This window comes from Oncorhynchus keta, chromosome 7 (genome assembly GCF_023373465.1).
Source record: "Oncorhynchus keta strain PuntledgeMale-10-30-2019 chromosome 7, Oket_V2, whole genome shotgun sequence".
NCBI lineage: Eukaryota > Metazoa > Chordata > Actinopteri > Salmoniformes > Salmonidae > Oncorhynchus > Oncorhynchus keta.
This window is the reverse complement of record NC_068427.1, coordinates 24723739-24736128: the sequence shown is the minus strand read 5'-3', so window position 1 is coordinate 24736128 and position 12390 is coordinate 24723739. Positions and strand designations below refer to the sequence as shown.

The window sequence follows — 12390 nt, the reverse complement described above, 5'->3', positions numbered from 1 at the left end:
CACCCAGCTCATTCAGATGGATGCTATGTTAGCAAGCTGGCTATGACTATTCAACACTGGAACTCTTCCAGGTAAGCTTTTGGTTTGACTAAATTATTGCCCGCGTGTAACTGCTAAACTACTTACTGTCTGTACACTGTACTGCATGATTGTAGCGGGTTTACTAATGCATTAGTTCTATTAGCTATGTTATTTTAGCCAATGTGGTGACAACAATGTAGACTGTCTGTAGCGGTTATGATGTGAAGTTTTGATTTTGGAAAGTTTTTTTTTGCCTGGTCACAGACAGCTGATGTGTTGTGCATTGAAGTCCACAGGCAAAGGGAAAGGTGAGAGGAGGAGACCACGTAGATGCGAGAAGGAATACAACAGGCTGTTTCTGTGGCTATGAAAGTGAACTATTTGCGTTTGATCAGGGGTGTATTCATTCCGTAGATTCTGTTGAAAAACGTTTCTTAAATGGAAGCAAACGTAACGAAACGAGGATAAACATACCTGAATTTTTTCAATAGAAATTCTCATTTGCAACTGTTGGACTAATGATTACAGCCTAGGTCAGCTAGATGCAGGCAAGAGTGTGCAAGGCAGTATAGAATGTGCCACTGTCTGTCCATCTGTCAATGTCTGTCACCTCAAATCTTTCTCTCGACCTGTGTGCGCCTATGCTGTAAACTTTCATTCCTAGGCTAGGTTCTTGTAACCTCATGATGGGTATATGGGAAAGTTGAGTATCAATGATGTTACATTGAACTAGGTGAATGGAATATGAATAACAGTCATCCAATATGCTGTAATAGAAATAAGGCCATGCTCATTAAAAAAAATGAACATCCTCCCTCATCTTAAATGGCACCGACTGCCATTGTTATAGTCATTAAGAGAGCCTTAAGAGAGAAACACACCTCAACAGTTTTGTTTTGTTTGGGTCTTTCCCTCCAAAGCAGGCTCAGGGGTAGCCTAGTGTCTCGCGGTTTATGCATCGCCCTCCAGTATCTCCACCAGTACTAACTCCGCTCTCGGCCTCGCTAACCTCTCAACCCCTTACTCTCTTTCACATCTTACGATCTCTCTAACCCTCTAATTCTTCTTCTCCCTCTTCTTCATAGCCCTCTTTCTATTGCCTCCTCATCCCTCCTCCATCTGTTTGTCTGTCTGTCTGTCTCTCTCAACCCTTCATTCCTCATCTCCTCATCCTTCATCCCTCATCCCCGCTCTCTGAGGAACTCTGACCTAAATCAACCATACATGTAAATGTTAACTTGTTAAGTGTGTTCTGTCTTCCACTGTGTGTTAACATCCAGTGCTGTCATTCACAGGGCTCTCTGGGGTTCCTCTCCAAACTCTCGGTTGTCAGACATCCATTTGAAACCACTATTGAGATGAATCAAATGCACAAAACGTTCTCTTTACCGTTTCTTCCACTCAGGGTTTAATTGTGAGTTACAAAGTCTAGAACACTACGAACCAAAAATAAGAACAATTATTGCAACGGAAAATGCATGCAAATCAAATTATTCTAAACTGCTACCGGCTCTCTTATGATTGAGGAATATAATTATAATGGCCGTGGTAACTCTTCAAAGGAAAACCCAACATTTTTTCAATGAGCTATTAAGGCTATCATTCATGTGACTTTCCCCAGAGCGGTAGTTAAATTCTAACAATTCCCATTCTCAATTCACCAGATCAATGTTTCTAGGAAGAGGTAGCCTTGGTTTTGACACTATTACTTGTATTCTGAAATTGTATTTAGTCACTAGTATTGATTGTACCCGTTTAACGCTTTTAGTGTGAAGCACTTAATTATTCCCAGAAGCCACCTGCTTGTGTCAGAGTCAAGGAGAAGGAGCTATTATGTCGATGTGATTCTTGGCTGTTCTTGTGAAGGAGAACTAAATCAAGACAAAATACTTTATCTGTTGTAACCTGTGAGTTATTTTATTCTAAGTCCCACGTGTCCTCTGGAGAAGAGAGTATAATATATAGAATATTCACAATCAAGACGTTAAGCTTACAAATGTATTTAGAGTTCCTCTTTCCAGATATTTTGTCCTTCATGATGACAACTGGTTGGAATGGATAGTATAAGAAACAACATCGTGGTGTCTTCTATAGTGTTAGAGTAGTAACCAATATTCCTTGTAATTTTTTTCAGCACTGAGCAAATTTCAGATCTACTGAGCATAAACTCGAACATTGTGAACATTCTGTGCAACTTCTGGCATGCGTTTATTGTGAACACTGAGGCTGTACCTGCTTTAAGTTACCAATAACAGTGGTGCACAAATGTGCACACATGGCTACATGCAGCTCTCGCTTTGATCTCACAACAAGTGCATCTACTCACGACCACTCATGGTGTAAACACAGTCCAGTTCAAAGTGAATGGCACAGACCATATACAGACCATATATAGCAATGGTCTATTTGCATATAGGGGTACTGCAGCTTTGATTGGTTATACTGCACCGGTCTGTAGAGTACGGGCTGAGTTGTGCCTGTCAATGCAATAGAATACTACTCTGGTGCATTCTCCCTACAATAAAATCTCTTGCATAGATAGTATGCAAATCTAAGTCTTGCAAAGTTTGTTTTGTTTTGGTATGTTGCATTGAAAGTGGCTAATATTGGCAATTCCCACAGTAGAGGGAAACATTGATAGTCTTAACTAAAGGGGAAAACTAGAAAGATGAGGAGTTCAATCTCGTGCTTTTCAGCACGGGCTGATGTTTCTTCTGCATGGCAGTCCAAGGGGAGCTGCAAGCCCGCACACTCGCACAGCTTAGAGGAAACATTGGTAGTAACCATTATGTCATGTCTCCACCGGTTGTATCCCAGCATAGATATTCAAGAACTTCCTCTACCTAACCTCTTTCTGGAAGTCTCCCGTGATCAAGCCCTCTTCTTTTATGCATCTATCATGGGCTCCCGAGTGGCACAGTGGTCTAAGGCATTGCATCTTACTGCGAGAGGCATCACTACAGACCCTGGTTAGATTCCAAGCTGTATCACAACCTGTCTGTGATTGGGTGTCCCATGAGGCAGTGCACAATTGGCCCAGCATTGTCCAGGTTAGGGTTTGGCCGGGTAGGCCGTCATTGTAAATAATAATTTGTTCTTTACTGACTTGCCTAGTTAAATAAAGGTTAAATAAAAAATAAAATATCAATACTCCTTGTGGAAGCTGTCCTCAGGCACAGATCTAGGATCAGCTTATCCTCCAAAAATCCAAACCTTAATCATTAGAGGGGTAAGGTACAACTGACTTGTTAATCCCAGTTGCTGTGTGTGTTCCAGGAATATGATGTTGCTGCTTACGCTCTTTGTTGTTCCGGGTGTGGTGATGATCGTAGCCTATGGACTTATCTCCAGAGAGCTGTACCGGGGAATCCAGTTTGAGCTGGGTCAAAAGACATCATCCCCCAGTGAGTCCTTCATTACTGCTATTTCATTATTCACACATGTGTTCACTTCTTTCAGCAGCTGGGTACGTGAGAAGACATTAGGAATTGGCATGAACAACAAATGTTAGAATTTTAGTACTGAACATATTGTGTATCTTCTAGTTTCTGCCCATTAGTGCTTCCCAGATGTTTTAATAATGATCCACATTATCTTGGATTTGAGTTCTCTCTCTCTCTCTCTCTCTCTCTCTCTCTCTCTCTCTCTCTCTCTCTCTCTCTCTCTCTCTCTCTCTCTCTCTCTCTCTCTCTCTCTCTCTTTGGTCAGTATGAAAGGGCTCAATTCAGATTTACAAAATCAAATCCTTTTTTACGCGTTTTGATTTAAGCACTTCTTAGAAGTTGTACTCAGACTTACTATATGCAGGTGCATAACAGGCTTTGCAGGTGGGGCTCCATGGCACACACTGAATGAATTGAATTCAACTGCTGAAAACTCTCCCACTTTCTGTCTAACTGATTTTCTCAATGAGTTTTCATTCAATAGGGTTTTCAGTACATTTATACTGTATCTAAAGCCATTCCTTTAAATATGGTGTTCAATTAACTTGAATTCTCACGTTAGAATTTTCTAGAAAGACAAACTAGAATATATATTGAGAAAACGGGTTCAGAAGAGGGATCAATTGTCACGCCCTGGTCTAAGTATTTTGTGTTTTTCTTCATGTATTGGGTCAGGCCAGGGTGTGGCATGGAGTTTTTGTATTGTGGTGTGTTTTGTCTTGGGGTTTTGGTGTGTATATATTTGGGATTGTAGCTAGTGGGGTTATCTAGCAAAGTCTATGGCTGTCTGGAGTGGTTCTCAATCAGAGGCAGGTGCTTATCGTTGTCTCTGATTGGGAACCATATTTAGGCAGCCATATTCTTTGAGTTTGTCGTGGGTGATTGTCCTGAGTGTCTTGATGTCCTTAGTCTGTGTTAGTTTGCACCAGTTAAGGCTGTTTCGGTTTTCACTACGTTTGTGTTTTGGATTCGTGTTACGTTGTGTGATTAAACATGGATCGCAATATACAGGCTGCAGTTTGGTCCGACTCTCCTTCACCACATGAAAACCGTGACATCAATGAAAGAAACCATCTAAACATGCACATTTGTCTTCTTTTCAGTACCAATTGGTAGATACTCTGATCTTGTATATTATTTAGGGTTAGGAAAGTATTTAACCAAAAATGGTTTAGAGAGCCTTTACACACAATATGTTGATGAACATAATATATATCCTGAACGTAGCTATATTCATATTGTTTCTTTCCATTAAATATTGTAAAGTGATTAAAGTGTACAATAGGGGTTGACCAGTATTCCTATATATCTACCTTAATAATCCTCACTAACCATAGAACTGTGATGACAAGTGTTCAGTCATAGGGAACCATATACCAGGCTCCAGGGTTTAAACTGCTACGTGTGGTCTACGTTCCAAAATGATTCAAAAAGGTTACACGTTCCAAATGATTGCACAACTTGTAATCCGTTGTTAGAAATCCTCAGGAACAACCACACAAATGTGAGGAAAGAAAGGTAAACTAACAATGTAATGGGATGATGCAAAATGTAAGGAAACTAGCACTAAAGTGACAGTTATTAATGTATGTTGGTATAACTGATGGTGGCTACCGATAGTGGCTAATATTTAACATAATACTAAATGTAAAAAATACAGTGAAAGGTCTGGGAATATAATTATACAATATAATTAAAATATTCTAGAAATCATAAATCAACTCAGTAGGTTGGCATTATACTGGCATTTGCACATGGCTACAGAACCCTATAGTTTGGGTTTCCACATTTCATATCTGCAAGTTATAAGGCCAGCATTTCATAAACTTCACTGTGGAAAAGGTGATATGTTGATATGCTTCAGTCTGCTGCCATGTAGCTGGTTTCACATTTGTCTCCAGCGATCACAAGATAAAATAGATTAAAACAATTGCAATGTATATTTACAATCCCCTTATCCAAATGGCTTACTCATTTACCTAGCTCTTATCAATAGCTACTATCAATTTGTAAATTACAGTGCATGGAGAACGGTGTTATTTTTATCGTAAAAAAAAAGTAGATGTTGTTCCACTTGGAACCGACAGGTTGCTTGACCTTATTCATCTTTTCACTGTGGGCAAAGGTGGTGGAATTATTAAGGAATTAAGTCAAGGTCAAAATATGGCGTATCTATAGACGCACCTCTGCCACACCTTAACTTCTTTGATCTAGTGGGTGAATAGTATGCTATTCTCGTACCTGTTCGAGGTCAGAATACGCGTAGAGGGAAAGGTGCATAAAAAGGAAATTATGTTCCATTTAAACATGTTTAACTCAGGTCGTAATCGGCCCCTAAGTCAAATAGCTGGGAGGATCAAATGTGTAGAGTGTATTTGCTGCTGATGCTTCATTAGAGGATGAAACTGGCTGATGGCGGTATGCGTCGCCTTCACCATCTGTCAGTCCAATATGAGAGAGTGAGGGACAAGGGGAGTTGTGATATAGAGAAAGGGAGAATACGAAGGCACATTAGCCCTCAGATGTAAGATGACGCAGGTTTTCTGGTGATTCACCGCCGTGTCAATTAAGGTGAGCGACTGTTTTTAAGAGGTATGGTTCACAGAAACAATTTCAACTGGGATCTTTAATTGTGCCAATTATCAGACACGGAAGAGAATAAACCTGGTACAGGTGGAAAGTATAGATTAGCAGGGGATGTGTGTGTGTGTGTGTGTGTGTGTGTGTGTGTGTGTGTGTGTGTGTGTGTGTGTGTGTGTGTGTGTGTGTGTGTGTGTGTGTGTGTGTGTGTGTGTGTGTGTGTGTGTGTGTGTGTGTGTGTGTGTGGCTCGTTTTGCCTCAATTCAGATGTATGGGGTGTTAAATGGATCATAGACTTTTGTGTTTAGTTACGGAACGTAATTTATCTGACCCCTCACCACAGTTTTGGACCTCTACTTAACCTCTTCTTTGCTCGCCCCTTCACAGGTCTAAAGAATGGCCTGACCGGCACCATGTCTTGCGGCAGCGACAACGGCGATGGTTGCTACGTCCAGGTCTCCAAGCGTCCACACTCCATGGAGATGTCCACTCTGACATCATCTACTGCGAGCACATCCAAAGTGGAGCATGCCCGCAGCAACTCCTCAGAGGCCAAGCTCCTAGCCAAGAAGCGTGTGATCCGGATGCTGGTGGTGATCGTGGCTCTGTTCTTCCTGTGCTGGATGCCACTATACTGCGCCAACACCTGGAAGGCTTTCCACCCAGCCTCGGCCCGCCGTGCCCTCTCTGGTGCCCCCATCTCCTTCATCCACCTACTGTCCTACACCTCGGCCTGCGTTAACCCCATCATCTACTGCTTCATGAACACTCGCTTCCGCAAGTCTCTGCTTGCCACCTTTGCCTGCTGCTGTCGCCCTCCCTGCCGACGCCAAGGGCTGCGGGATGGAGAGGAGGACGCAATGGCTTTGGGGGTGTCCATGTCCAAGTTTAGTTACACCACAGTCAGCACTATGGGGCGTGCTGAGGGAGGGACCACTGACTGACTGGGGGACAGGGGAGACCAGAGAGATATGTGATCGGTTTAGTCATTTCTATAGGGGACACCATTAACCTGTGGTCATTAAGTATGGGGGAGATTAGGTTTGGGCGGTATCCAGATTTTCAAACCTTCCTACCATTCCTGTACCATACCGGGGTACAAGTTATTACCGGCATTGTACACAAGGGGGGCTATTTATTTTCAAAAGCAAAAAACAACACCAACAAAATATTTAAACAATTCTTATTTTTTTACTCACGAAACAAATTTGGGCAGGATCCAGGAGGGGATTGACTTATTTAACATATAGTTATAAGCAGTGGCGTAGCATTTATATATTTACGGTATTCAAAATCATACCGTTGGAATTTCAAAATTCCCCCAGTATACCGCCCAAGGCTAGGGGAGATGCTCCCACAGTCTATAGGGAAGTCAACACAAGACCGTGACTGTAATGCTAATGTCAAGACCAATTGGCTCAGAGATGTATTATCTAGTTAAACTAACCTACTGTCTGTCAATGGGTAGATCAAACCTGTAGTCCTTTAAAAAAAGGCCTATGGAGAATGAATACCCAACAAACCCAAAGGAAAAGGACAGTTATACACTGTTCAATAGTTGAAAAACAAAAGAAAATAATGAAAATATAATAGCATTGTTTTTTATTAGCATGTGTCCCAAATGATGGAAAACAATGTTTCATGTAATGATATGTAGCCTATGTAGTTATTTCGTTATCATCTGGGACTCATTAAAACAGCTTGCATTCATTTTTACTGTTGAACCCCTGATATAGGATGGGAACTAACATCAGGGTGGAACTAAAGGGTTATGTGTTGGTAGGGGGTGTATTCCTGAATGATACGCTATGGGGTTGCAGTGCAGTAGCTTGAGGAACAGGTATTAGTTATACCATTTGCAAAGTTTCTACTTATTTTCACGTTGCTTTGTGTTTTTACAATGCCGATGATGTTCTTATTATTAGTGTTGTCAACGTCCTGATGATGAGAAGCTCTGTTGTGGACTAGAAGTGCGTGTCTGTAAATGCTGATCTTTCTTCGAGTATCATCTGTTTGCTGAGCTGTGGACTATGTATTTCATGACGGACATTGTAAATACGGTGTTGCTACATCAGGGTCTTAGCCAGACTGGATTGGATGTGGATTGGAGGCCAGACTCAACTGCGACAATACCAACCCAACCTTACCGAAGACAGCAGTGATAATGAAAGTAAGTAATGTGGGTATTAGGGAGGTACTGTTACTGTATATTTAGGCTGTTAGTCTGGATCCAGCTCATTTGTAATAATGGTAGACTGCCTGCCTTTGTCTCTTTTAGAAGTGCATCCTTGCTTTTTAAAAAACAGCTCGGTCTCTGCAGAAAACTGACGACACAACAACTTGTGTTGCATATCATTGACCTGTTGTGTACAGTGTATGTGCTCTGTTGCCATCTAAAGCGCCATGTTGTCCATGTATCCACTGCACTGTTGGTGTGTGTGTTTGTGTTGCTGCTAACAGGGTGGGTAAAGTTACTCAGCTGAGCAGGGGAACGATTCTACAGACATTACTGATTGGCTTCAGCATCATCTAAACTGTCAAAAATGTCCTGTAATTCATACAGTAAAATACTGGCAGCACAGGAGCCTGTAGATTTACAGGACCTTTACTAAAATACCAATTTACAGCATATTACTGGAACACCTGACTACAGAAACATGCTGTATTTCTAGAATCTACAGTGTATATGTGACAATAAAACATATACATTGAGTGTACAAAACATTAATATGGAGTTGCACCCCCTTTTGCCCTAGGAACAGACTCAATTAGTTGGGGCATGGACTCTACAAGGTGTCAAAAGCGTTCCACAGGGATGCAGGCCAATGTTGACTCCAATGCTTCCCACAGTTGTGCCAAGTTGGCTGGATGTCCTTTGGGTGGTGGACCATTCTTGATACACATGGGAAACTGTTGAGAGTGAAAAAACGAGCCACATTGCCGTTCTTGACACACACAAACCGGTGCACCTGACACTTACTACCATACTCCGTTCAAAGGCACTTAAATCTTTTGTCGTACCCATTCACCCTCTGAATGGAACACCTACACAATCCATGTCTCAATTGGCTCGCCTTCATCTACACTGATTGAAGTAGATGTAACAAGTGATATCAATAAGGGATCATAGCTTTCACCTGGATTCACCTGGTCAGTCTATGTCATGGAAAGAGCAGGTGTTCTTAATGCTTTGTACACTCAGTGTATATGTTCTTGTTTATCTCGTTTTTAGGCAAGTTTTTAGACAAAAAATATGATAGGGTCCTGTATTCTGTGAGATATAGCATTCTCACCAATGGGACACGCCTCAATACAGTATGTTAATGAGATTATTTCTCTGCCTACGACAATTTGTTACAGTGTCGATTTAGCCCAAATCACCTGCTTATGCAGCTGTGTAAAAATGACATCATGTTGTAGATTATACTATTTGGAGGCTGACGTTTTCAAATCTGCGTGTCCCTTTTTCAAATTCAAATCAGATGTTTTTGACTGAACATGACTGCTCTCTCTGAGTTACGAAACATACCCTTATTATGTCTTTATTCTGGCTACAGAATGCGACACATTATTCTTCATATTAGATGGTCTCTTGGGCGTTTCTCTTGGTCAGGTTGGCGCTTTCGTTCATGCATGTGGTTGCGTCTGAAGTAGCATCTTATTCCCTACAATAATGCACTATGGCCAAAAGTAGTGCACTATTTAGGTGATAGGGTTCCATTTCAGACACACCCCTTAGTCTCTGCCTCATCCACTCTGCTTGTACTAATTGTGTTGTGTCCTCAGCCCGTGAGAGTGGAATGCTGTCAATTTCACAAAGAAATATGTATGGTGTGCTTTTGTGAGGTAATATTTGACGAGCGTAGGTCCATAATGTATTTGAGCAGTACAGACAAGAGCCTGTTCTGTGTGGCTGCCCCAAATGCATGTATGGAATCTAAAATCTCTCATGATTTGTTTTAATCTCCATTGTTGATATTGTGTTGTGAGTAGACCATGTAGAAACAGAACTTTGCCTTAATCTAGGGGACTGGGTCAAGAGACGGTGATTAGATGGCATGGGGCCTTCATCCTTCATCTCTGAGGCTGACGGTAGGGTATAGGACAGGTTTTCTTTGAAAAACAATTATTCAGTATCTCCTCTCCTTGGCTCAACATTATCGCTGCTGAATAACAACCATTTGCTGCTCACGCTCCTCCTCCAGCAAAAAAACCAGAGTGTGTTGTGTTAAAAATCGTCCCCTCCAGGGAGAGAGGGGGAGAGGAGTCACACTCAAAGCCTTCCCCAAGCTTATCTCACATGGACACTGTTGACTAATAACTACTCATCCTCAGCGCACCGGAGGCACTCAGATCTGCCCACTGACCTTCTCTGCCTCATCCGTTTCTCTCTGTTCCCCTTTCATCTGCTAACTGTGGCATAGATGTCAGAGTCGTGGGGAAGGCTTCAGCCTGGAGTGTGTATGCAGGGACAGAATGAGAGAGCAGAGAGCAGAGTAGTGAGCAGAGAGGGTTTTCAGGCAGACATACAGCCTGGAGAGAGAATGTACTTTAAGCAAATATCCCCCAGATGTCAGAGCAGAGCCCGGGGAGCATGAGAGAGTGTGCGAGGGAGAGAGAGGAACATTCACCAGATTCAGGCAAAGGTGTAAAGTAACTTGGCGGGATGTGGCTCTGATTTATACACTGTGATCTTGATTTGGATTTCATTTTGTGAGTGCATCTTTGCATTACATCTTGTAGGAAGATAAAGCAATGCACTACAACAATGACCTCTCTAGCTCCTTCCATTATGGTTTTATGAGAACAAAGACAAATAACACAGACTTACTTACTCTCTATCCCAGTGGTAGCGTCATTCTGTGGAACAGATTGAAACAGAGGTAAATGAGTGGGATCTCTCTCTCTCACACACTCACACACACCCACCCACACACACAAGAGACATGAGATATTAATGCCTCTGCTGGTGGCGTATGCCTACAGAATGCTTAATGCATTGGGATCGGAAAGCCCTCCTCAACGTCAGATAAGAGATGCTGATTTTCCAATGGTGGCAGAGAGAATGTTCAGTGTTATGACTTTGTTACACACACTCACACTGTCTCCTTTCTTTCTTTTTTTCTATATTATCCCCCGTCACAAAGATAGCAAAACAAAATACACTGCAGTACATAAACAAAAGTATGTGGACACCCCTTCAAACTAGTGCTATTTCAGCCACACCGTTGCTGACAGGTGTGTAGAATTGAGCACACAGCTATACAATCTCAATAGACAAACATTGGCAGTAAAATGGTCCGTACTGAAGATTTCAGCGACTTTTAATGTGGCACAATCATTGGATGCCACCTTTCCAACAAGTCAGTTCGTCAAATTTCTTTCGGGCTAGAGTTGCACAGGTCAACTGCAAGTGCTATTATTGTGAAGTGGAAACATCTAGGAGCAACAACGGCTCAGCCACGAAGTGGTAGGCCACACAAGCTCACAGATCAGGACCGCCATATGTTGAAGCGTGTAGCACGTAAAAATTGTCTGTCCTCGGTTGCAACACTCACTACCGAATTCCAAACTGCCTCTGGATGCAATTTCAGCACAATAACTTTTCGTCAGGAGCTTAATGAAATGGGTTTCCATGGCCACACACAAGCATAAGATCAAAATGCGCAACGCCAAGCGTCAGCTGGAGTGGTGTAAAGCTGGCCGCCATTGGACTCTGGAGCCGTGGAAATGCGTTCCTGGAGTGATGAATCATGCTTTACCATCTGGCAGTCCAATGGACAAACCTGGGTTTGGCGGATGCCTGGAGAATGCTACCTGCCCCAATGCATAGTGCCAACTGTAAAGTTTGATGGAGGAGGAATAATGGTCTGGGGCAGTTTTTCATGGTTCGGGCTACGCCCCTTTGTTCCAGTGAAGGGAAATCTTAACGCTACAGCATAACCTTACATTCTAGACGATTCCATGCTTCCTACTTTGTGGCAACAGTTTGGGAAAGGCCCTTTCCTGTTTCAGCATGACAATACCACCGTGCACAAAGCGAGGTCCATACAGAAATGGTTTGTCGAGATCAGTGTGAAAAAACTTGACTGGCCTAAACAGAGCCCTGACCTCAACCCCATCAAACACCTTTGGGATGAATTGGAATGCCGACTGCAAGACAGGCCTAATCGCCCAACATCAACGCCCGACCTCACTAATGCTCTCATGGCTGAATGGAAGCAAGTCCCTGCAGCAATGTTCCAACATCTAGTGGAAAGCCGTTCCAGAAGAGTGGAGGCTGTTATAGCAGCAAAGAGGGGACCAACTCCATATTAATGCCCATGATTTTGTAATGAGATGTTCG

The 12390-nt window shown here is 42.4% G+C and overlaps 1 protein-coding gene across 2 annotated transcripts in view; it reads left to right on the top strand.

The window, feature by feature from the left end:
• The window catches only part of LOC118385825 (cholecystokinin receptor), a 72346-nt gene that overhangs the window by 43846 nt on the left and 16110 nt on the right, over nucleotides 1-12390 (top strand). The window contains exons 4-5 of one of the 2 annotated variants that reach the window (XR_008139782.1): nucleotides 3298-3425; nucleotides 6432-8214. Coding sequence is in view for 1 of the 2 variants with exons in the window: in XM_052522344.1 (XP_052378304.1) it covers nucleotides 3298-3425; nucleotides 6432-6988 (685 nt within the window). In the remaining variant the exon portion in view is untranslated. Of the gene's footprint in view, nucleotides 1-3297; nucleotides 3426-6431 lie in introns of both variants that reach the window. The other variant, XM_052522344.1, reaches the window with a different exon arrangement.